At 44.7% G+C, this 26,754-nt stretch overlaps 1 protein-coding gene across 1 annotated transcript in view; it reads left to right on the top strand.

Moving 5' to 3' along the window:
* Positions 1–15,222: 15,222 nt before the first annotated feature.
* Positions 15,223–26,754, top strand: part of adgra1b (adhesion G protein-coupled receptor A1b) — a 106,932-nt gene continuing 95,400 nt past the window's right edge. The window contains exon 1 of the mRNA XM_076169228.1: positions 15,223–15,956. Coding sequence (XP_076025343.1) covers positions 15,739–15,956 — 218 coding nt within the window. The 5' untranslated portion in view covers positions 15,223–15,738. The remainder of the gene's footprint in view (positions 15,957–26,754) is intronic.

Genomic DNA, 26,754 nt, shown 5'->3' with positions numbered 1-26,754 from the left:
CTTACAAACTGTTATATGACGTCATACTTCATCTGTTTAGAAAGCCAAAATCAATCAACAACACAAATAAAGCCTCGCAAATTGCGGTCACCACCAGGGGGCAGTGTGAGAGCTTTCATAACGCTGTGTTCAAAATGCTCTGTCACTTTTTGAAGCTCTGTGAGACATGACTTGGGATTTACATATCCTGATATTTGCACCCCAAAGGACTAGAAATAAACTTTTATCACATAAAGCGGAATTTGAGTCAAGTGAAAGAACAAGGGTGTTCACTAAAAAGAGCTAGCGTGCCTTAAAGGAACTAGAATGTTCCATGTAGAATTTGCAGTCAGTTTCTTACGACCTTGTTGGGAATTCACTATTTCTGAGGAGATTTTCAAGTCATTATAATTCAAATGTCACCTTGAGTAGAATTTGCTCCGAGGGAACAGGTTTGTTCTTACATTGAAGAGTTTTGTGAATGTTAATTTGCAGTTTACATATTTAGTCAATTCAAGAGCAGAGAGGAGGAGGAGGACGTGTCAAGGTGTGTACATTTTGCCAAAACACGACTGACCCCTAACAAGGTGGAATCGATCCAAAAGGAACAGCTTTGACCCAGCAAATGTATTCCTGATAATACGTACTGTAATAAAGTACATAAATAAAGTAAAGTAAATCATTACTTTACTTTAAAATGAGAGAGAAGATACGAGAGAAAGAACCACTGTCAATTTTGATTTGACAGACATCTTAAGAGCCAATTTATCATAACATCAGTACAAATAAACCCCTGAAACAGAGTTGGAATAGCCCAGTTGTGCACAAATTATGGAAATCTAGATTATGAGAAGCCTGGATTACTGTTGTATCCATTGTATCTACACATCCTAACATCCACACCAGTGAGAATAAGAATTTAGATATGAGAGGAAGCACGTCCTCATCACAGGGGAATAACATCCATCCAACCTGAGTATGACCTTTAACCAGAATAGGACTAGGACCTGGTCTCTGCATAGTAATGTGGTTATTTTACACCATACATTTTGTGGAGTTGTTTAGTTCTACACAATCAACCACAACAGACTTATTCAATTGAGATCTCTCGCACAAAATGCCATCGAATGTGGCGCCCTGTTTTTTTGTGATGTGCAGACACAACTCAATCTCTAGACAGACCCTCATACTCACTAGCCCCTCCATCAGCACATACACACACACACACACTCTCACTCACACACACACACGGCTATCTGTCTCCCATTTTTACCCGTCTGTGAGATCAAAACAGAATGGCAGCATTTAGCCTCATTTGAGAGAGCCCTCGTCCTGGGCGTCCTCGAGTGATCCATAATCTGCCCTGTGATTGTGTTTCTCCCTGTATGGCATGAGAACGCCATTTATAATCTGCCTCTATGGAACAAGGCATGGCTGTGATAATGACACTGTCTCTGTCTCTCTGTCTGGTTCTCTGTCTGGCTGGCTGTCACCCAGGTGGAATAGTTGGTGTATTCCTTTAAGTAGTCTTTTAGGTTATTTTGGTGGAAATGCTATGTTGAAAAATTAAAAGCACTCTACTTCTATAGTGCTTTTATCCAAAGCACTTCACTGTGACCTCACATTCATCCATTCATACACTGATGTCAGGGGCATACCATGTGAGACGCCAACCTACACATCCAGAGCAGTTGGGAGTTCAGTGTCTTGCTCGATGGCACTTCAACAGGCTCTCTAGGAGGAGCCCAGAATCCAACCGGGAACCTTCCAATCCCTAGCCACGCCGCCCCCATGTTGCTGTGGTGCTGCAAGCCAATGCCCCTGCTGTGTTGAGCCTTTTCCTCCATCCTAAGCATGTTCCCGTTCCTCCTTCCGTGCCTGCGCTGTATCCTTTTGTGTCTGACCTCAGAGATCTCGCAGCGAGCCTGTGATGAGTCATAGCTCAGTCTGGAGCCTCTGCATCACAGCAGGGAGTCATGAATACAAAGCAGAAACACATACATCTTTACACACACGCACATGGGTGGCAGAAAGGGGAAACAAAGGCGAGCAGCATGAAGTTGACTATACAGATTCATGCAAATATTCACTGGAAAATAGAACTAAGGAGAAGATTCATGCCCATGTAACCCTACAGTCACAGTGATTGCTGTTATTGTTCACGCGATTGCCTCATCCTCAGCAACAGATCGTCTTATTGTCTTACCCTGATCCTGTGAAGTTTTACTCCACCGTGTCCTTGTGTAACTTCAAACTGCTCTGTAATTGAAATGTACACTGCTACCTTACACACCCCATCAAGACAGTTTCTGCTATGTGTCCTTACCGTCTCTAACCATGCAGTGTTTGAGTTTCATCCGTCTGTGACTAAAGAGTGTGTGTTTCCGTTCTTCCACCCCTACACCCCGAGAGACTGCAGCGAGATCTCAAAAGAACAGCACGCTGTGATGTATATTTCAGCTACCTCCTTTAGCAAACCCTGTCTCCAAAGCTGCTGTGTTTTTTCCTCGTGTGCTGCAGTAGCGGCTGTGTAGTCGTGACATCGGCCCTGGAAAAAGCGTTCCGCTGAGGGAGAGACTCTTTTTCATCTTTTAAACAAGTTTCCAATGCTCTTCTGATCAATGAGCTATGTGATGCTGCGAATGAAGATGTGAAGAGAGGAGGACTGTCACCGGTTTACCTCAGCCCTGCCTAGACAGCCTGGGAGTTTAAATGTAGAGTCCCTTAGCCCTCAGGAAGAGAAGGTAAAATGAGTCATGGATCAATCACATTCTATGTCGTGACATGGAGCCATAGGTCCTGTGGCAGCTCGCACCTGTACACCAATAATGTCAGATGATCAACCAGCAGCTCCATTTGCAAACTAAACCTGAAATTAGGTGAGTGTGGTTAGGAAACAGCACACACACACACACACACACACACAGATACATGCATACAATCATACAATGTTGAATTAATCATGGCCCAGAAGGTTCGTAGGTTAATTAATTATTTTTCCTTTCATTACCACGCCGCCAGAGATCATACCTACAAAACCTTGGACTATAAAAAGCCTCATCCTTTGTTTGCGGCATAATTTTTACAAAATCTTCCATCCTTACATTTTGCAATCAAGATAATGTTAATTGATGCCGGTTGTGACGGTGGGAACTACGTTATCTCTGTAGGCTGACCTATTTTTACCCATTCAAGACACATAATATAAATATATATATAGATCACATAATACTAGATTACAGACTAGTAAGGATGGATATTTTCTGCCTAGCATTTCCCATAAAACACAAGAGTCATTTGGCTTCTATTTTCTGCCTCCGGTGGTTCTCTCATGAATCATACGAGGCAGACGGAGGGATAAAACTGTGCACCGGGTAGAGCACCTCCTCATGACTCTTCTCATGGCTCTCTATGCTGAAGTCCTCCTAAATTTGTTCCCTACACATCCGTATCCACATCATCAGGTATGAATACATACATTTTTCCTCTTTATTTAACTAATCATATGTTACTATTAAGAGCAGTGGGCAGCCGCAGCAGAGGAGCACCGGGGGGCCGACTCCATATCTGCAGCCCGGTGGCTTGGTCAAGTGGAGCGGCAGGAGTAATTAACCTAGCGCACATTTGTATTTGAAGGTTGAGGTTGGGAACAGAATAACCAGAGGAAACCCACAGAGACAAAGCAAACGCATGCAAACTACACACACAATGGGGCAGGGATAGAAGGGATTTTGTTTTTGAATCAGTGAATAAGAATAAACAACTTGTGACAACAAAACGTTTGATGTGACTTTCATGCAAGATTGTAGGAAAATAACAAAGAATTCAAAATACAAAAACTGATTTCATTCATTTACCATTTTTGTTGCTCCACTGAGGCCTTACGAATAGTGTCAGTGAACGCAACATGCAGAGGGTACAAGCCAAGACTGGCAGCAGCAGAAATCTCCTATTCATCAGCAGTCTCCTCCATATGTCGAGCTCAAGAAAACGGCGAAAGTGGGTTTTTATGGCACACCCCTGTAGAGTAATCAGAAGTACTGGCTAAGCAGAAGTGACAGGGTTGGTTTGGGATTAGGGTCAGCAGCTCCGCACGGCTCACGGCTGAGAGAGAAGGGGCGAGGGAGAGAGAGGGAGAGAGGGAGAGGGAGAGGAATGGGGTGGGCGGCGGCAGCGGCGGCGACGGTGTACAGGAGGTTCATGCGAGCCGGTGGGCAGGGGCCAGCTGGCAGAGTGACAGCATCAATGTCTGGGTTGAATCAGACACTTACCTACCTGAGGAACCTATCAGAAGAAACACATCTGAGGAGCTGAGGCTGATTAGCTGGGCAATGGGCTGGAAAGGGGCGGGGGGGAGGAGGGGAGGTGCGCAGGCGGTGTGGCTTTCAGGTCGAGTACGAGCCTACATTCATTAGCAGGTGTCAGAGGACTTTTTTTTCATTAAGTGAAGGTTATGACGGGATGGGACCTTATCTCGGCCCTGGACTCGGAGCGACCTTGTGCTCATTACCGGGGTGCTGCAATCAAATGTTAATACCCCTTTGAGTTTTTTGGGGGGGTGTATAATGTTCCGCCATAATCAGGACAGTCGTTTAATTTTGTCATTAAAGCTTAGATTGGGCTTTCAGAGGCTTAAATTCCTTTGAAATTATTTTATTTTGGGATGGAAAGGTCGCAAGTTCAATCATGGTTAAGTGAGATTAGACACTATTAGTGTAAAAAGCAGACTCCCTCCGACGCTCTGCTTGTACCTTAGAACTTCTATATTCTTTATCTATTTTCTAAAGATTTTATTAAACCAGAGAAGTCCCAGTGTGGGCAAACCAACCTCCTAATAAACAAAAGTAAACAGTTTTCAGCTGCTATTTGTGCTCAGTGCTTTAGTTTTCAAGATACATTCAGTTATTATTTGTCTTTCACACACTTTGGTCCAAATTATGGGACTGAAAAAAAAGCAAAAACAAGATTAGAAGGTTTGTGCATGGATGTCTAAATTAATCCAGTCAAGAAATTGCCTCCAGTATTCTTTGTTCTGTGTTGTTGTGATTGATGTCCGTGGGCTGCTTTGTTTTTGTCCATCTATGTTTTTCCTGCAGCCATAACTAACAGAGTCTGTGTCATTTTTATGCTATTAGTGAAAAGAATTACATTTCTCTGATGGTGCAGTTTTTTAAAAAGGCCTAGTCATCGTTATCTGTATTGCAACATTGCACATAAATTGCATTTTGTGATACTTTACATATTTTGAAATGGAATTATTCACACATATTTTATAAGTTAACACTGCTACATAATTAGCAACATATCCATCAGGTAGCAGCGGGTTAAAGTCTGTGCTGCTGTATAAATCATATATACATAAATCATTCATCACCGGAAGGTGGGTGGGGTGTTTGTTTTGATTGCAGCAATTGGATTGAATACATAATATGACACTATATGAATTGCTTAAAAATCTTTACTGCAACTGGTGAAATCTTAGCTTAGACAATAATGGGTTTGTTTGTTTGAGCGGTTTCACTTCCAGAGATACAAAGGTAACGTTTAAGATCAATATAAACCCCCACAATGAACATAATAGGGCTTTTTGTGCCGGGGGGGGTGGGATTGAGGGGCACTTGTGATATGTAACAGGAAGAAAACGCTTCTCCTCTGACAGAAATTGAGCTGAAAGCATTCTCAGTGTGTGACAATGGCAGATAGAGGAAGGACTGAGGAGCTGATGGGAAAATGATATCTAAAACGTTTAACTTTAAGAGGAAAAGAGAACAGGAAATCATTATGAATAAATTAGAGGCTACGTTGTTTCAACAGTCTCATTTTGTTTTCTAACGGGGGTATTAAGCTTATTTTGAAACACTACGTTTATTGCAAGTGGAGAGGGATGTCAGTGGCTAAAGATAAAGTGTTGATTCTAATGGAAAACACTATTGCACTTCTATTTTCTTTGATACTACTGAAGAGTCCTTTGATATCTCTTTCTAGGAAACGCTTGTGTCAAGTAGAGCAGCACAGACGCTGCACCCAGGCCACTTTAATTTAACCCTAATTAACCTAAATCTAAACCCTAACCCCCTCTGGCTAACCCTAACTTCATCTAATAGTGTCAATTTAGAATCATATATGTCAAACATGTGAGCTGTATATAGAATGGGGATTAAATATGTGGTAAAGCTCCTTGTGTTCTCTTAGGGCATACGCGGTCATGTTTAATTTTAAACCGTGCCCTTTCCGTGTTCTTAAACCTGAAGAAATGAATCCATCATCGGTTCAGACCCCCTGCTGGTGGATGTGTCACCCCAGACTGTTGTCATCTAGATGGCCGCCGCTGGGCTGCGTTCACCTCGCCTTGCCAAATCATGATGTACGATGTTTATATAGCCAGAAAATCCCCTCCAGATCTGCAAACTTTACTGCTGCCCCTAATTAAGAGCACGTAGCTACAAACACACACACACACACACAAATACACACATCCATTTCCACACACGTACGCGCAGATTGACAATTTACGCGCATGAATTAACACTCACATATTGCACCACAAAACACGGGAGATTAAGCATACTGGTGCGTCACACACTTATTCACACATCATATACACACACAGTATTACTCATATTGCTGGCGGCAGAGGAAAAGTAGATACCAAAACACAGAACAGAACCAGGTTTTCCAGTCTGTTAACATCAACGGGAACACATTCAGAAAAGACAGATGTCTCCCTTGCTACTGTTTATTGTCACACAAAATGTGAAGTTATTGATCGATATAACTCTTTTAATATTTCCACTCAAATAACAGGTCCTTCTGCTCAATTCACGACCTGCCAATGCCGTCTGCAGAGGGACAGTAAAAGCAGGGTCAGTGTAATATTTATAAGCAGGGACAGGAGTGTCTTGAGGGAGGCTTGATTTTTATTGTTGGAAGGAGTGTGGGCTGCACACACACACAGCTTACACACGTGCGCCTGGCTTCACATGTCACACACACACACACACACACACACAAGTCCTCCCGAAGAGCAAGCCTCTCTAGATTAACTTGTCACTAAAGTGGAGAGCCTGGGTCCTCCGGGCTGTCTTATCCCTGCGCAGAATGTCCAACTGCTCCTCTTTATCTAGTGAGCGCTTATCTGCCACTCTGAACCCGGACAGCACACTATCTATACCACACGGAGAGGAAGGAGAAGAAAAAAAACTTTTCTAGGCAGTCCAGCTGTGAAGTCTTAATCAAAATGATGTCATGTTTGCATCGCAGCTTTGGAGGAATCTTAACATATATGAGCAAATGTCGTTTTCTGCAGCAAAGTGGCTGTTTTGCAGACAGAGTGAGTCAGAGGTCGGAGAGATGAGAAGGGAGGATAGAATGAGACTTTGGAGGAAACTTGAGAGCCATGAGAGTTTAGAGGTCAGGCTGAATGTGGTTATGAATAACAGGTGCGTAGTATAAAGAAGCACTATAGGAATAAATGTGAATAAGAAGCTGTTTAATTAGAGTTGCGCTGTTTTAAAAGTGTCCTCCAACGTCGCAGCCGCTGCCTTAATAGTTCCGCTCTAAGGCGAGACACTCCAGGGGGTGCCGTTGTTAACGAGCGGCAATTATTTATCCGAAATGACCTGAATCTCCAGTCTAATCGCAGTGAGTGAAATGCAGCTCACTAACTCAGTCATCGGGCCTTTTTCTTTAGACGTCTCCCCCTCTTCCCCCCCAACGTTAAAAACTGAGCTGAGTGCCGAAGCGTCTGAAACATCTTGGAAAACAGCGATCGAACGACACATTCGAGCATCTGGGTGATTCGGCAATTAGACTTAACAGATGCACTTAGCCACATCGCACAGTCACTCCCCGCTTTTACCGCCGCCGTGGTAGATAAGCAACCGCCTATGGGGTTCGCTATTATCTTCTTATGACTCACGCATCTGGTGGACGCGTTGTTGTTCGTATAGGATGCTTTTCCTCTCATTGTGAGCTCCGTGTTTTTCTATGGTGGACTGAAAGCAGAGAGAGAGAGAGAGACTTGATTGGGGGGGGGAAGTAAGTGGCCCTGCTCTCATCTGCTCGGGCCTCCACACAATGACAGGATGTGAAGTCACAAAGTGCCACTCTGCAGCCCTGCAACCCGGCAGTTTGAGCGGCGGCCGACGCTGGCGTGCGGGGTGCAGCGGTACGCCAGTTACCCACAAATGAAACGCGAGGAAAAGTCTCTCAGAGAGAAAATAAAGGGTCAGCCTGGGTTTATTTCAGTCCAGATTTAATGTGTGTGGCTGACTTGTGGGTAGTTCACTGTGAATACGCTTGTGTAAAATTCAGAGGGGGTCATTTCTTCCTTCACTGCCCTGTTTGAATGGAAAGAGACCCTGCGCCCTTTTGGTGTCGTCCATGCTGTATAACTTTTTCCATCTGAGATCAGGCCTGTGAGTGTGTGTGTCTGAGAATAGCTTGACCCCTTCCTGACTGGCCAGCCGGCACATGTCGTCTTTTTGAAGATGAATTGTGTCGGTGGAGAGACTTGGGTTTGAATACAGAATACATTTGTTGCGCCAGGCTCCATTTTTCAAAACAGCGGATTCTGTCACTGCGCTTGTGCTAATTCTCTTAACGTATGTCACTGGTCGTCGGTTCTTGATGGCCAGACGTATAGCTCAGTGCTGTCTGTGACCAGAGCCAAGGTTCTCCGCAACCAGCCAGGGGAATCCAGGGGGTCAACATTTTGCTTGGCACGCTTCCAGTGTCGTGAACTAGAGGGAGTGAACGGGAAGGGAACGGAATGAGGAGGAAGAACTCAGAACAGGAAAAATAACTAATATTTTTAACTCCTGCAGTGCGTCACCGAGATGTATGGGCCTGTCCGCTGAGGATAAGTGTGGACATGAAGGAGGAGGAGAAGGAGGAGGAGGAGGAGGAGGAGAAGGAGGGTCCCGAGAAAGACGAGAGAGGCTTTCAGCAGCTCCTGGTCATATTTCCACCATTTCCACAAAGGGTCGTAAATATCTTGTTTTACTTTCTTAGCAGTACTTTTTTTTGTTGACAGACCTGCTATTCTATGCATATATCCAAAGCGTGTGCCTGTGTGTGTGTCCGTGTGTGTGTGTGTGTGTGTGTGTGAGTGTGTGAGTGAACCACTTTCACTGCAGACTGTTGATTCAGCTGGAGCTGCCTGAACGCCTGACAGCCAACTGACATCCTCTGTCACTGAGAGCCAGCACGTAATCATGACTCAATAAGCCCAGGAAATCAGGGGAGAGAGAAAGAGAGGGCAAAAGAGAGAGAGAGTGAAAACACACACACAAACACACACACACATGGCGAGCCAGAGCAGAGGTGAGCCAGCCTCAGGGGGTGAGGGCTCTCTTGCACTGAAGATCAAGTTACAACCCCCCCATCTTCTTCTAGAACCTTCCCCTGAGAGTACAGTATGTGTTAGCATGAGAAATCTATAGGGGTGTGTGTTAAATTCACCCAGGGGTTGTCTGGGGGGCGTGGCCTATTTTTTAACGAAATCTTTCCACCTTGCACAATGTTGAAGCAGATCCTTATGATCCTTCCGTTGCGATGAGGGCATGAAGGGGATGAGGGGCTCCAGTACTCCATCTAGAATTTTGGGGGGAGGGCAATGAGATCTTTATTGCCTCATGACAGTAGTAGTCCTAAAGGTAATAAATTCCCTGCTTGCTCATATGTTCAACATATGTATCTATTTTAGTATTAATCCAGGTTGTAAAGTTCTAACTTGAGGAGAGACCTGTTGTACCGTAAGGCCGCGTGTTTTCATACCTTTATTTCGTGGACATAAGGGAATCAAATGACGTGAACAATAAAATACACAATGAACTTGGCAGTGCTGGTTGTATTTCGGTCAATAAAATACACGGAGGGGTCGGTAACTGAAGAATGAAGCGCCGCCTCCCAGCAGTGGATCGAAAGCCGCCGTAAATTAGAGCCGTTTGTTTCCCAGATGGCGCCGTTTTTTCGCAGAAAGATAATGAAACAAGTGGCAAGGAAGTTGAGACTGTTGGAGAATCTGAATTGGAAATGTAAGCGGAAATGTTTTGTAAGTGAAAACATACAGTCCTGGGATTCAAAGAATTCATATTCAGGACCTTTAGATCTCAGAATTTTGTCCATTCTTAGATTAATGCAACAGTATGTAACTATTACACTTTTTTAATGTCATTTGTGGAATCCTGATGGGAATCTATGAATTGAGACATCTGTGAAAATGTTCATATTTCTGTCACACCTTCAACTGACCCAATCTGATTTGGAAAAGCCGCCAAAATACCACAAATCACCACAAGGAGAAGCACTGCCTCATTAAAAATGATGGGGAATTGCAACCAAGCTGAATGAATTTTATGTCCAAAAACCAGTGCATGACCTGGAACGTCCAGGATTGCATCCATCCATTGCTGGCACCATATGTCAATGTGGAGGTTAGAGGGAGGAGGTTAAAAGACGATGATAGATTCTTTCTGTCGGCGTTCAGTTTTAGTGTGTGTGAGCAGTAACAAAACAACACAATCCTCCCTGATACAAACCAGTCCAGCTGTTCAAGGTTATCTTAGCCTTTTTAAAGCATGTGGAAGCGTTCGAACTTCAGCCTCTGAGGTCACCGTCTCGCTTGTTGATGCCAGCCTCTGGTGCCCACAGTCCGCTGCATCCTCCCAGGCTTTGCTGCGGCAGAGCGGCAGCGGAACATTCTGTAGGGGGGGGAGGAGGGGGTGGGGAGGAAGCTGGGGCACACGAGCCAAATAAGCGGGTTTTGGCCAATTAGAGTGTTTTGAGCCCAGGGTTTGGTTTGGAGGGCAGACTTTGGGTTTTTCACGAGAGTGTGAAAGCATTCGGTTGGATAGACGTCAGTGGGGGGGGGGAAGCAAGTCCACCAGTGCATCCTGACCATGAAATGTCACCGAGAATGTGTCACCAAAAAGCCCAGTTGATTCATTCCCCTGGCGGCGTGCCGCTGGGTGAGGCCCGGGCTTAGCTGGAGGTTCTTGCGGCGAGTAACATATGTTTTCTTGATTTCCTCCTATCCGTCCTCTTTGATTTAGGCAGAGGGGGAACAGGAAGGAGACGTTTCTCTTTGGAAAGGGCCAAGCAGATGCGCGTCGAGGATGAGAGAATTTTGCACCGAGTTAATGACGGGCAAAAAAACTTCCACTTACAGGGTGCAAGAACTCCGGCGCGCACGTGCGTAACCACCAGAGCGAGCGGCTGTAAGTCTCTCGCCGAGTCGTAAAGGAGACGTCTCTATAAAGGACTACACTGTGTCCTTTTAATAGAGGAAGATACAGGGAGAAGAGGGAGGGAGGGGAGAGAGAGAGATGAACCGACAGGCGGATAACATGGCGTGAAATATCTGCCGTGGGAGCGCTTCAGCACTGACTCAGTGATGACCTATCTCACCACTGAGAACAAGTAGCAATTATGCTGCGGAGAAAAAAAGGAATGATAGACAAGCCTATGGATGCCCTGCCGGTTACCCCTCTATACTCTAGGTTTAAGAGCCACCGGGGTCAAAGTTCACACAGAAGCCAGCCTTGGGGGTTGTTTTTAGATTCATCCTATCGCACAATACACCTTTTGTTTCACATCTGTCTAAAATAGATCGGGACGTGTTTTTTTGAATGCGTTTTTCTGCTTCCTGTTCATTGTTTGCGTGACAAACAGGGAAGAGACAGCTTTGGAGTTGGGTTTGTTTCTGGGCCTCATCATTTGAACATATACATTTCCCCCGTTTCCCCCAACAGGGCACAATGTTGTCATTCATGTGTGTTTTGGCCTTGAAACATGTAGGTGTGTATGTGTTTATGTGCATTTCCTGCCCTGTCAGAGCTCTGTGAGATGGACAGTCCATCAGAATTAAACACACATCTCATAGAAAAGGCCCCAAATAACAAAAGAATAATGTCTTAGTCTCATTCTAAAGTCTTGATTTAAAAAAAGTGACAAATGTTTTAGCCGCACGACTGCCCTGTGTGATTTATTGTTTTCGGATGGGAGACATGATAAGATGACTCGTTGAAAGAGAATTTCTTGCAGTGCCCTTCCTCTCCTTCTCCTCTTCCAGGAAATGTTCCCATGGTAGCTCATCTCCTCATTGGGTCTCTGTTCACGCAGGTTGGATTATGGATGGAGACTAGAATACTTATAAGGCCAAATTCACTGCTGCACCACAGAGCTGAGCTGAGCTGAGCCGAGCTGAGCAACGCATCTTTGCCTCTCCAGCAATATTCCACTAAATAAAAGCCGCACGAAAACAAACATTCTGAACACAAATAGCTTTTATTTGTGTCAAACGTATTGTAGAGGATCAGCAGACGAGAGTAAAGCGCCCTCCATCAAACGCTAATGATGACAAATGCCCGGGCTGATGAAATTTCATGATGAGAGTATTGAGATGTGAAAACAAAAACGGGACAGTTTGTGCTCGGCGTGTTTATGAGACTTGAGGGGAAACAACGAAAGCGCCATGCTTATTTCTCGACAAATTCCTCTGAAAAAAACAACAAAGCTGCCATGTGTCCCGTTTGTAAATGAGGTGAAAATGACTCTGCAGCTCACACACACACACACACACACACACACACACACACACACATTTTTGGCACCTGGCTTACACTCTGATTCAGCTTTTATTCCTAAACTTGGAAGAATAGAAGAGGAAGATTAATCTGTAGCCTCTGTTTAGCTCATTATGCACGGTCCCTACTCTTACCGGAGTCGTTATGTTGCGCTCTGGTGGTTGGTGGTCAGCGGATCCACCCTGCCGCTGGATGGCTGCAGGAACACCAACATGCCAGCTCACACCACAACGTCCTCAATTCTCAAGTTTAAAAGTAGCACTGGTTTCCTGTATCCTCTTGGCACCTTATTATAGGCAGGCTCATTATGTCTTAGAGTTCGGTGATGGTAAAGGCACCACCACCACCCCAAAAATGTTTTTGTAACCGGCAGAACGTCGGCAGAACTGGAGCACTTTTTGGCAATGCAATTAACAACCGAATGTTCCATGTCAAATGTTTGACTGACCTTTTCAAAGAAACAAGTGAAGGGCTTTATAAACTCAGGTGTGTCTTGTGTCTTAGATGATGAAGAGCGACGCCCAGAATAAGATGAAACCAAATGAATCATGCAACACTTAGAGGAAACAACAATGGAAGCTGAGAAAAATCTACAAAACTGCTGTATGAATCTCCATACAATCAAAACGTGTGAATGAGTGAAAACGCATAGAGACTTCCCCCCGTAAAGTCACAGAGTCATAATGAGAGTCTGTCATCCAGCTGTAGTCTTCAAGTGGCGCAGGTAAATATTTAGCGAGGAGTGTGATTGCTGGCAGCCATGGCCTATTCATCTCTGTCACCCTGTAATAATGGAGAGCTGTGAACACTAATGCGAGCGGCGGCTGACAGAGAAATGACTGGGAACACATGAGAACATACTCTGCAGTGCAAGTCTGTTTGCTCTGGTTCAGGACAATTGACTCCATCGCTCCACTGTGTGCTAATGAGTCTTTATGTGTCTACTCCTGACTTGACACAGTGATTAAAGAAACAGCGATTATGCCGGTTTCCCCCCCTCTTCTTTTCCTTTATTTCCAGCAACTGTTAAGTGTTTTATAGGTCAAATGCTGTTGCTGCTTGTGCTGATTAGCTTTCCAATCCGCAGTGTGAAGATGTTCTCCCTGCCAAAAAGAGAAAACTGTTAGAGAGCAGCTTGCGTGCACATGTTCTGGTTTTCATTAAGAGCATACGAGTGGCCCAGTGAACGGGGATGGCTGGCGTCCAAAGAAATGTTTCTGCAGGCTTCATTAAAAATGGATCACCTCAAATGGTGATGTCAACTACAACGGGGCGACTTCCCCATTGGCCTCTCAGGGGTCAGCTGGTGCGAAGATCCTCCTCCGCACTTACAGGCACGAGGTAAAGATACATCTGTGTAAACAAGCGTGAGTGGCAGTTCGAGGGGTCGTCATGGGAGCACAATACGGAGAGAATAAAGCCTCCATATGTGTATAAACACAGAGGGAGGGATGTGCACTGTGCGTCTGCTCCTGTTGGGAAAATGGAGTACATGCTTGCCTGTCAGAGGGAAGAATCAGGAACAAGGGCTGCTTGCAGGGTCAGTGGGAGCGGCTTCAAATCCCTCTTTGTGCTCCCAGCCTGCGTTGGAGACAATGCGCATAACAAGGGAGGAATTTGGCGTGGAGTACAGGGGAAGCACCTCACCCCGGCCCCTGGGACCCCAACCACGCAGCTGTCTCAGCTTCTGTTTCCCCAGGGTTAGACACTTAATATATGTGATCCATCATGGTGAGAGGTGATTGATAGCACTGGATACAGTGTGTGGGTCCTTAATATTTTCCAATATCTGATAAGGATGTTCAGGGATCGTGGGATTTAGAGCTTCATTGTCTGTTATTCTCTGCGTGGAAATGTCATCAGAGCCAGTGTGTACAAAGCTGTTCGGAGTGAAATGTTTTGTAAAAATCCTCATCACATCCTGATTTATCCCTAATTAAGTGTAAAAACAATGTGTTCACCTGCAGATTACAATGTTAACTGTCTTTCCCTCCCTTTCTATCTCTTCTTCTGACACTTTCTTGGAATGTTTTCCTAAATCTAGCGGTAAAGAATCAAACAATTAATCAAAACGACAGTCTTACATTGTGAAACTGTCAATTTGTTCAGTTTCCAACTCACAATCTTTATTTATTGCCACCATTACAATGAATGCCATCTTTACAAGGGTCCTTTGCTCATAAAGTGCCCGGGGCCTGTAGCACTTTCCCTTTGCTGTTAATCAAAACTGATTATGTGGTCTTCGCACATTAATATGACACTGATAGACATTGTTAGGGATTTGTTTTTAATATCTTATTTTGTCAGAATGCATTTCAGTTTGGTTATGAATGCAATAAATAAATAATAAATAAATAAATCCCAATATTTTGGTGATACAGAGGAGATAAAAATATACTTCCACCATATGATAATACTGATCCACAACGCTACATTATACATCATTTGGGAGTTTTATAGTTTCATTATTATTATTATGGAACTTTTTAATATCAATTTAACACCTCGTGTCTTCTTGGGTGTTTCTTCTTCACCCAGTGGAGTGTGTGAGAGTCCTGCTGTGTGTCTGCAGGGGGCTGGAGGAAGTTTAGGAGTCCATGCCGGAGCCTGACCGGGACTCTGAGCGGGGAGGGACTTTCTGGACTCAGCGCAACAAGTCCATGTGTGATGAGAGTCAGTGGCGAACGTGGCGCAGCAGTAGCAAAAGGACAAAAGGACAAATTTGGTAGATTAAGGTGAAGGATTTTTCCCAGTATTAAAGCGTATTTCTCTCTCGCCGCGACCATTTTGAAAGGACATGGAGTAGTTAAGAAGTTTGAAACCGAAGTTGGAAAGCGCGCCCGGTGGAAGTTTTTACCTCGCAAGACGCAGAATTTTGGGAATTTTTAGTGGACTTGTAAGTGACAGAAACCGGCGAAGATGCGGCGTTTCACACAGCTGGTGCTTTGTTTGTGTCGCGGGTTCATTGTCAAACGCAGCGGGGAAAGTGTGCAGCATTTCGGCGACGCAGCAGGTGATTAGCCGGCGGACACCATATCGGGACCAGCGCGCGCTTCATCTTCTTACTTCTTCAAGGTTTGAAATGTGAAATGGTCTCGACTCGTCACAGAAGCTGGGAGGATATCACTTGAAACATTTTAGAAAACAAACAATAAATAAATCTCAGTCCACCATGAAAGCGCTGAGTTTGTTGTGCGTCATCGCCGCGCTGTGGCGCTCCAGCCGGAGCAACGGGGATTGTCCGGACCTCATCGTTGACAGCTGCCACTGCTCGGCCGAGAGGTCGAAGGAGCTGAGCCGGCAACAGGTCCGCGTCAAGGTGGTGTGTGTGGATGTGGACTTCATGGACACACTGCAGCCCAGCTTCCTACCCAACAGGACTGTCTCTCTGTAAGTAGACAACAAATCACAAATAAGGACAATACACCCCCCCCTTCGCCTCCTCCTCCTCCTCTTCATCCTCCACACATTTGACCCAAGCAGGGGCGCTAATATAATGTTGCCCGTAAAGTTGGAATAATTTACTTTTCAGACACATTCCTCTTTTTATTCCTATTTATACCCATAAGTTATCGCCTTTGACCAGGTGCAATGATTACATACTGAGTCCCAGTTACCCAGGTGAAACTAATTCATGCTTAACAATTGTTTTGCGCTATAAAAGTCAAAAACATTAACTACTCCAACTTTATGGCAACAGTGTACATGTGCCCCACCTTGGAAACTCTCCGGCCCCCCCAGTCTTGATTTGACTACATGAGTAAAAGCAGAAAGAGTGAAACATCTGTCTCACTGTTCATCACTACGTTGTTATTGTGTCCGTTAAAAGCAATTTGAAACCCAGCACGGATAACAGTACGATAATATACAGCCTATAAGTTTTACTATCCTCCGGTAATATCACAGGCATGTTAAAGTGATACTATTAAAGATTAAAATGCTGTTAGGTTTTACAATACTGTTACTATAAACTCACTCAGTACCCCAGATGCACTTGAAGTCCCGCAGGAATATTATAGGGATGTTGCAGCAACACCACAGGAAAGGAAAGATAAACATTAAATAGATAAAGTGTCTTTAACCTCCGACCTTATTATCAGGTAGCACAGACAGCCTCAGTTCCCCGGTGGGATTGTAATATATTACAGGTATTTTTCTGTATCGATCAGTTGCAAGACCTTGAATGAACCTTGTTTTTATAGGTTGTAACGCTTCTATTTTATCATAAGCCAACGTGTCAAGATACGACGCGCGGCGGTGGATTCTCATTTGGAGGAATTAGACGAGGTACACGCCGCCGCGTCGCACACCTTGTTAAAGCTTGATGCGCTTAAAGTCAAGGGCCTCAAATAGATCTACATTACAGCGTGGATGTTCATTTAATAGAGAGTGAAGCCTATTATTAGAAGTCATCCTTTCCCTTTACGCTGTTATCATTACACTCCTGGCTGTAATACAGGTGCAGCTAGTCCCTGGACTCCGCTGTCACAATGTCAGCTACGTTTAGGCCTCGCCGCTCGTCCTGGTAGGTGTCATTACAGCTGCCGTCCACATGAAGACTTTCCTTTTCCCTTTTTCCCTTTTTTGCTCTTATGGATGTTATTTGCATTGCATTCGTTCGGCTGCTCTAACAGGACATTTAAGAAAGCTCCTTTTAGTATTCATCCATGCTCCTTTGCAGATGAAATAGCACTCGGAACACTCGAAGGGGAGGGGGGGAATAGTTGATAACTTCCTCCTGCAGATTCACAGATTGCCCCGCTAGATTAATAGACTGTTTTATTCTTAGGAACTTGAGGTTTGTCGTCTTGAGTCTAAAAGCAAATGTGAAATATAAAGGCTCTCGACAAGTTCCAGCCAAACCACTCATTGGGAGCTTGAGGAACAGTTGATGATAGCACTTTGCTTACTTCAATTTATCCGTCGGCAGGTTGCCTTTTGTTCCTCTAAGTAGAGAATTCTTGACTTTGTTTTCCACATTCTTCAAAGTGCTGCGGTTTTATAGGCCGCACGCAATAAAAACAGGTTGATTTTTAAAGTGCACCGCATAGATAATTAGGTAATGTCTCCCGCAGTTTCTTATATACATCACATATAGCGCCGCAGATTAGACTAACTGGACGAAGGAGCCCATGTTAGAACCAGATGCCTTCATTTCTGCTGCCTTTTTGTGGATCCGTTCACTTTCGGTAGCGCGTATACGTTCTATTTTACGGTCCATTCAAATAACACACCACCCTTACTCCCCAGCCGCTCTTATTTCTTGGTGAGCTACATTCTACACCAGGCGTGCTGTAGCCCGGCCAGGAAGCAGTTCTCCTACATTAGGAAACGTGACCTTTGTCAGGCCGAAGTGGCCTCCCTGGTCGCTCTTTTGTTTTGACGTGCTGTGCAAATAAACAGATATATCAAGGGGAAGTATGCACATACCGGCGTCCCTCTGCAGACTGCCCAACAAATCTCTCTAATGCCTCCCCGTAGCCTCGTCAGTCGCTCATCGTTTAACCTCCTACATAGACAATGAGCTACTTGTACACCCATTTCCTCAATGACAGTTCAAGTACAGTGCATCATGTTTTGGCTACTCTAGCCACAATTCAAATGCAGTCTTTAATTAAAGGCACAGTTTGGGGCTTTTACATATGCCACGTATTTTAATTGTTGGGTCTATATACAATATTTATGAGGAACACATCCTGCGCTAATGCAGTGTCTTACAAATGCAGACGGAAAACAACTTAACAAGCAAATTAATGAGCATTAGCATAAATAAGTGATGAAAATGAAGTGCACGCAGGAGTGTGTGTCTAATTCTCCAACAGTTGCCGTGCAGCTGAACGCCCTCTATTAACACCTCTGCCTGTTTTCCTTATCTTCCACGGGGGATCGGGAGTCCGAGAGTTTGAAGCTCAGGCTGACAGCTCTGTTGACCTTGGGACCAATCTGGTCTAATCGTTTCGGCTTTGCCGAGTAGCAGAAGCGTCCCGCTCTCTGCAGAGTTGTAGCCGAGATTGTAGCTGACACCTGTCTCGGGCAATGCTCTGACAGGAGGACACAGCGCTTGTCCAGGGGAGACCAGAGACAGATTGCGAAAGAGACACGGGGATAGAGTGAAGACGGGAGATAGACGTGGAGGGGCAGCGAGGGGGGAGGGGAGGAAGAGGCAGGGAGGAAGCGGGAAACAGAAGGTGGGAAATGTTTTGGTAAAGCGCCACTTGATTGGTGAGATTACGGCGATGTGATGGACGACTGCAAACAGCGTGTTTGGACGAGGGAGTGTTTACCGCTCAGGTGAAGCTGATTGCAGCTGTGTGTCCTCGCCGCAGGAAATTGCATGGAGTGAAATACACACTGCACTTACACAATGCAGAACCGATTTAGTTTGTATGACTGTTGTTGCTATCCAACCCCCCCTCCCCCGCCCTCACACACACACACAACCCATCTTGTGCTGCATACCAAACCTGGGTCACATATCATTTGAATATTATTACTATTCATTCATTTCTGCTGAGTCTACACAGATGTGTCAGGTGGAAATGAGCCCCAGTGAGTTTTAAATGAAGGATCAGCTTTACGCTTCATCCAAATTAAATCTCGATGCTAAAGCAGTGAATTTCACCCATGAGCAGTTGAATGCACTCATGGGTTTAGGTATGAGTCGGTGCTGGTGTTACCTTCGTCGGTCAGATATTGCAGCGTAACCGAAGTTACTAAGTCAGTTTGAAGTCCCGGCTACTAAATGTTTCATCTCGTCAATGATAATGATTGAGTAGAGGCGGGATTCAATGCACTGCACCTCAGGTGGTTGTTTTCATTTTACTTACACTCAGTGGAGTCATCAAAGTGATTCGGAGAGAATCTCGAAACATGTAGGTAAAGAGACTTCAGGCGGTTTCTCCGACTGAGCGATCTGTCCTCTGTGGCTTCTGTCGACTTAAAGTTACAAAGGCTTACATTGGGAAAACTAAGGGGATATTAGGAACATTTTTAGTAATTGTTTTTAATTGTTGGCATCAGGCCTGCTCTGTAGGACCCAGCGGACTATTCAGGGTTGCAGTTTAAATTTAATGCACATTTAATTCAATAGGATTTGGTTGGTTATAGTTGCAGGGACATAAGGTAGAGGAGGATGTTTGGTCATGTGTGTTCAAAGTTGCATCGCCTGTTCACTTACTAGAGCAACTGCATAAAGCGGTCTACGGCTTGATTTGTGCGTTTGCTTTGACCGCACAATGCTCCCTTGAAGCCTGGATGCCCCCTGGCGTCTCTCGGTCTATCTAAGCTCCAGAAAGGAGAGAACTTCAGGTGGGTGGTTTGGCATGAAGCGGCGTGTTCTGTGTACCGTCATCATCATCTTCATCTACATCCTACAAGGGGCCATTGGAAGTATCAAGCTGGAAGTGATGTGGATGAGCGCTGTAGTGTAGGTGGACAGTGTAAGGTGTGATGTTTTTATATATATGCACAAACTTGTAAATCAAAAATGAAACGTCCTCCCGCGTATGGTTTCTTAAAGTGACTTCCTGCTTCCTGTTATTGAATTCTTCATATAGCCACGGATATAATTTAGTCATTCCCTTTCTCCCTTCCTGACCTCCTTTCCCCCCCTCACCACCTTAAAGGCTTTTCTCCAGTCTGCTGAGGTGCTGTTTGTGCTTCGTCCTCTTCAGAGCTCTGAGTACTTCCGCATGAATATTTCATTGAAATGCACATGTAACCCGTCCAGAGTCTCCCGTGCAACACGTCACTGACAAACCCGGTGAGCACACGGGACAGAGAGAGAGTGAAAGACGCTTAAATGATCTGTCAAACATTCGCACGGAGCGCCGACTCTTAATCTATAGAGACGTGACCGAGATGACCTCCGTGAAATGTGTTGTATCTTACATCTTAAGCTGCTAGGAGCATCGCCAATCTTCCCGCCGCTGCGTCGGTCCGTCTCCGACTCATCTCCAGCGATACGGAAGAAAAAAGCAAAAGGTCTTCCTTAGATGAGTGCACTCTACAACATCAATCGCCTAAGCCCAAGAGGGAGCAATGCTTTCAGATCCACCTCAGCACTTGTCCCTCTGTGATAGCGAAAGGCGAGCAACATTTGCCCTTGCGCTCGCGTGCTCATGATGTGTGAGGTCGTGAGGCTGATCCGTGATGTCGCCGCACAGCGGAAACTGTCAGTCTCTTGAAGAAGTAACTATCGATTAATCTATTCACCGACAGGGAGCGAGGATTTTGTCAAGGTTCCCTCCCAGGATGCATATTGATACATCACTCACAAGGTCCCCCGTTGGCGCTCAGATTGCCTGTCTGAGACGACGGGCGTGTAACCGCGGTTCCACGTGGCGCGGTTTGTGCAGCAACACACGATCGCTTCTGCTTTTGACAACAATGATTCACAAGAGGCAAGTTCGTGACCACGATAGGGGGAGAGAGGGGAGAGGGGGAAGGCTGATGAATTTGCTCCAGGCTTTGAAAAATCAAGAATGTGTCCAAACTCGGCCTCACCGTCTAAAAATATTAGGTAAAGTTAAATACAGCGTTTGCCAAGGATATGTCTCTGGTCTGCTGTCCCGACCTCCTCCCTCCACCGCCGGGTAAATACAGGGGTTACTTTACGGGTCATAAATCTGTGTGCATAGACGAGGCCAACTCAGAAGCTTGTTGTCTTTTTTTTTTTGTTGCTCTCTGTCTCATTGTAAAACACAGTGATTAAAACCCTGGTGTGCTTCGCCTCTGTTGCAGGGTGTGATCGCAGTGGGAAGCATATTAGCTTTTTTTGTAGGGTTTTATAGGCTCTCCGGTGCTGTGTGTGTGTGTGCATGCAGCTTGTGTGTTCAGTGTGTGCATCAGCTTTTCTTAACATCTAAGCAGCTTGTGTCACTCAGAATGACCTCATAGCTTCTTTCTCAGCACGTTCAGCTCAAATTGTGTGTTTATATTCTAGGTACAGATGGTGGGGTGAATATTTTACAACCCGACATCTTCAAATTAATTTGCATAGTGAAGGATTTCTTAGCAAGGATTCAAGTGTGTACGGTGCAGAATCGCATCCAGGGATTTTTGTAAAGTAATTTCTTGTTCTCTATCTCTAAAAAACAAGACAGGATCACTAATACATGCAAACTACATAAGGACTCAGATCTGGCAGAGTAAAAACACACACACTCGCGCAGGGGGGCACACATTAGCCGAAACGCCGCGCAGCAACAAATAGAGCGGAAACATGCAACAATCACTTAGCCGAGTGTAGCTGAGTTGATAGGGACTCAGTCGCTTGCAAAACAATAATTTTAATAGTTAGAGAAGTAGAGCCAGGAACAAGCAATGCTGTGATTTTAATTAGAACAATCTTGTTTCTCTGAGGGCAATATTATTTTAAAATAAAATTGCACATTTTCGTCTTGGCTTGTTTGGCCTCGCTTAGCGGTTATAAAGATGTTTTGGCACTTACATCAATAACTCATTACATATTCTCTTTTGCAGGGTTAAAAAGTTACTTTAAAAATAAGAGAATAAGACAAAACAGGGCACTTGTGTCAAATAAAACGACAGCAGATTCGAGTGAGTTTTATAAAAGGGTCGATTTGCCTGTTAAAGTCAGAGAACATAGTGAATTTCTATGGCAAATTACTTCATCTATGACTCAAGACTGAAACGAGCTGCGATTTGTTTCCCAGCTTGCCGTCTCTGGTATACAGGATGGCATCCGAGGCAGATGTGCTTAACCGTCAATAACACCCAGTCGCTTTGAAACTCTGTTAATACCTAGTTCAACCCCTCTGGCAATGTCTGTTTCCCATCCAAGGTCAATGTTAGTAGATATGAAATATGTTATTTTGGTTAGCTGTGCCTAGTAATACGATCTTCTAGAATAACACGGGGGTTCGACCGTTTGAAGAGAAGTAGCTCGAAACGTCGGGGCCGGCAGGATCTAAATGTTTGTAATAGTTCACATTGTGATCTCTGCTCCATTTGGTCCTCATGATTGGTGTCTTGGATGGTGCACGTCCAAAGCTATTTTTGTTTCTGCTCCTTTATAATAATACAGTCGGATGTCTCTGGTGCATGGCAGCAGGGCCGGTTTGTGTAGCGGAGGCTTTCCGAGTTGGACCTCACAGAAATATCCCAGCTGTGCTGCCGAGGGAAAATGAAAACCAGATCTCCTGTTTTGAGAAGAATTGATATGGATCTTAGCTGCGCTGTCCAGTCATGTCAGTTAACGTTAAGGCCCATGAGGGCTTAAGACAGGAGTGCCTTTAGACATTATATAATTGTCTTGCCATGAGTGTGATTAGTTTTTATCATATATTGTTTAGTTTCTCTGTTTTAATTCTTATTCAATAAGTTACCAGTTTATCCAAAAGATCTAAAATATAGAGCAAATAAAAGAGAGAGCTTTGCAAACTCCTCCACAACACTGCACTGTTGCCATCCTCAAACCGACTGTGCCGAATGGGAGAGACATGAAATTATGGCATTTTACAAGCTATTAAATGGTGTGGTTAGAATTTCAATTTGATTGTGGCAAACGTTTTTGCCGGTCACACACGGGAGACAGACATTAACCGTTGGCCGTTTGCTGCAGCCCAGAGAGACAATGCTGACTTTGCCCGCTACTCCCTCATCGAAAGCAGCTTAGCCATGAAGAACATAATTGATAATGTAAATAGAAAGTTGGACAGACTCTCCAGAAGTTTGTCAAGGGCTGTTTACATAATCTACAATTCTGTTTTGCCTGTGATTTGCTGGACGTTGCGCAGAGGCCTGAGATAGGCATGCAGGGGTCGGTAAGCAGTGGCTTTCCATTGCACACATACACACACACACGCACGCGCGCACAAAGACACACAAACACAGCAGAAGACACGCTTGAGTTTGCACAAACAGAGGCTGCCTGTCCCTCATTTGGACTTCTGTCTAGGGAGGGAAGTGCCTGGTGAACAGAAGGGAGGCATGGAGACAACACAGCGACAGCACCGAGCGTCTAGCTTCTTGTCATCACACCGTGCTGCTGCTGCTGTGAACGCACCAGTGTGGCGTTTCAAGGCTGTGAGAGTTAGCGGTTGGAGCTTAAAATATATTCAAATATACACCACTTGGCTAATGAAACACAAATTATTATCAATAACTCTATTTAAATGAGCCTATGTGGGGAATATTGATAAATGGACTTGTTTAGGCCTGGGTGTTACCTTCTCACCAGGCTCATTTGACTCCACGCTGTCTTCTATCTGCTGGAGTTTTGTTATTGAAGAGCTTTGTGTCCAGATGAATCCAAACTGACCGAACCCCAGTAGGATATTGATGTGTGCATCACCGGCAATAAAAATCCATGTGAAAATGCTGCTCGCTCACTTTTCGGATGCTCTAACCGGCTGCCTGTGAGGTCTCTTCCTGCAGGGTTTAACTATTGCCATCAAGTTCTTTGTCAGTGTAAAGATTTAGCACTGATGGAGACGTGATATTCTCCAAAGAATGCTGCGTTGCCTCGGGGGGGAGGCCCAAAACATAAATAAGATGTTGGATGTTGACTTAAAGTTACTGACAACAGTTTGTGTCCGTCCTGGCGTTTCTGTGAGAGGGGACGCGCTATCTCCATTCCTGTTCTTCCTGCCAAGACAACTGTTATCACTCAGGGGAGAGATGGGTGCTTTCCCTAAGGACAAGTATGCACAAACAAACTTGTTCACTGAAGTGCCAAAGCCCACCAGCACAAATACAAAAAGTACATTTTTCTCACAAAGGATCCAGAACTTTTGCTCCCTCAGCTTTGTCCAAACTTCATTTTAATCCTTTTTTGTGTGACTGAATGGAGTCTGTGTTTATTTCTTCTTGTGTGGGTTTCTGAATAGCCTGCATGTGTGTATTTGTATAGCCCCGACTTTGTAATATTTCCAAACTTCGCATTTTAGCTCTTCTCCCCCCAGACAGTGCGGTCAGCAATTTGCAATCTCCGCTCAATGCATTATGGGATGCCACTCCTAAATCCTAAGGTTAGAATCGAAGGTACATTCCTATACAGGTGTAATGAGCAGCCAGTCGTCACCGAGCCAACCACTGACAATTACCCCCACATTTCCTTTCCTGGTCCATCCCTCCTTGTCCTTTCCAACCTTGTTAAAAACAAGATGGGGAAGAGGCGGAGGCGGCGTGATGGAGGCGTTTCACGTGGGCGCGAATTGTGTGTGACTTTGTTAGGTGTGTGTATGTGGCTGCATGCCGACTGGAGATACACAATACTACACATGCAAAAAAGGGCTCCTGCCTGTAGATCACAGACTCAGATCCACGATGTCATGGAGATGGAGCAGCCCTTCAGACTATGATTTAAGACCTGGCTGCAGCGATCAATATTTTAGCAGATATGAAATCCAGAAATGCCATCCAAGGTATATTTAAAATGATGTGAATCTGGGCTGTAGAATAAGCGTGAAATAAATCATTAGCTCCTCTCCCTGTACCTTACAGCTCTGTGTGGCTCTGTCTGTGGGTGTGTGTGTGTGTCTGTCTGTGTGTGAGGGAAAGGGAAGGTAGCTTTTAGAGGATTTGACCAATATACAGTATATATATATATCTCAATATAAATGCTGAAACAAATTGTTTCGGATTCTAACCCCTGGGACTTCAATACATTTTACAACTGATAACATAAAGTTTTACCTCCAGGCTTTGATTGAGCTTCTACACGACCAGACCAGTTCACAATATCAGCAGGACTGATGGTGTTGCGATTAGGGGTGGGGTGACGCGTCGCCGTAACTCGACTACTCGCTTACGTAAATACGTTGATTTGCCGCCGGCGCGCCGTAATGACGTAAGATGGCTGCGCCAGGTGGAAGCATGCACGCAACCGGAGAACAAGCTGCGGCGAAAAAAAGCCGGCCACGGTGAAAAGTGAAAGCATCGCGAAGTGCGTTGTCGAGGCGGCTCTTTGCCGGCCGCCATGCGGCTCTTGGCTGACGTTGGGCATGCAAGCCACACGCCGGTCTCTGCCGGCTGACGTGCGGAATCGCAAACTGACCTGCTTCTCATGTATTTTTGTTGTTGAATGCAACTTGCGCTCGATCACTTTAACTTGAATTGAATAGGCAATATGTTGGATTGTAGAACGGAGAGTATCAGTCAAAAGGTGGCTAGTTGTGGAATAAGGCATTGCAAATCTGTTACATTTGTTTGTTTTCAAGAGAAGACGATTGAAGAAAATATTGAAATAGCAATGAGATAAGTTTGATACTTGTTTTGGGGGAAGTAATTGTTATTTCATAATAAATGTAATCTATAGATTTTTTGACTGATCGAAGATATAATCTGTAGATTAATCGTTGAAAAAAATAATCGTTAGGTGCAGCCCTAGTTGCGATTTGTTCTACCACTATCTTGCAGGTGTGTTTGGGTTACACGAGGCAAACGCAGTGGTAGTTATTATTTGGGTGGACGAGTAGACTCTCTTTCCGGAAATGTCCAGCAGGTCACACGGATTGTGTGTGTGTTCTAATAAGTCACCTTGGGATTTTCCGCTGCAGTAAAAACGATGTTGTGCCCTCAAATCTTCACGTGAATCATTTAGGGTGTTTGTCCAGGTTTAGGGTTTGTGAGAGTAAGGTGTTAAATTACACAAGTGATGTTAAAGTTGCATGTGTCTGTTTCTGGTGAGTAAGGTTTTGAAGGAAAGCCAAAGTCTCTTTAACCCCAGTGTGCTGAATAATGCGATAATACTGTGTGTGTGTGTGTGTGTGTGTGTGTGTTATCAGTAACACACAGTAGGAAATCCTGTCCAAGTAATACCACTCTAGCCAAACAAATACCCCCTCTTGAACAACATATACTTCCTAATTTCACTATTTGACACAGACATATTTCAACCCACCCCCCAAAAAAAAGAAAAAAAAGGAAATGCACTGAGCACTGTCAGGGAAATGATCAAAATGGAGGCGCAGCATTGCCTCTGAATATTAATTCATCACTTACAGATCCCTGCAGTGCATTTCATTGATTTGTTTGCTGTTATAAAGTGAGCAATGGATGATTGAATTGTGCTGAAGCGGCGTTTCTTTAAGCTTTTTCTATTAGGCTGATATTTTGACATGGAGGGGGGAATAGTTGGATTGAGGGGGGGAGGGGGTTCATTATCCATCTTAACCGCAAACAGCATTAAACAAGACAGAAATGTGCAGAGGATGAGCAATTT

The sequence above is a fragment of the Genypterus blacodes genome, unplaced genomic scaffold, assembly GCF_046128005.1.
Source record: "Genypterus blacodes isolate CSIRO-AG114 ecotype Tasmania unplaced genomic scaffold, CSIRO-AGI_Gbla_v1 ptg000195l_1, whole genome shotgun sequence".
Classification (NCBI taxonomy): domain Eukaryota; kingdom Metazoa; phylum Chordata; class Actinopteri; order Ophidiiformes; family Ophidiidae; genus Genypterus; species Genypterus blacodes.
Note: the sequence above shows the minus strand (reverse complement) of the source record. Positions and strands in the feature narration are given on the sequence as shown.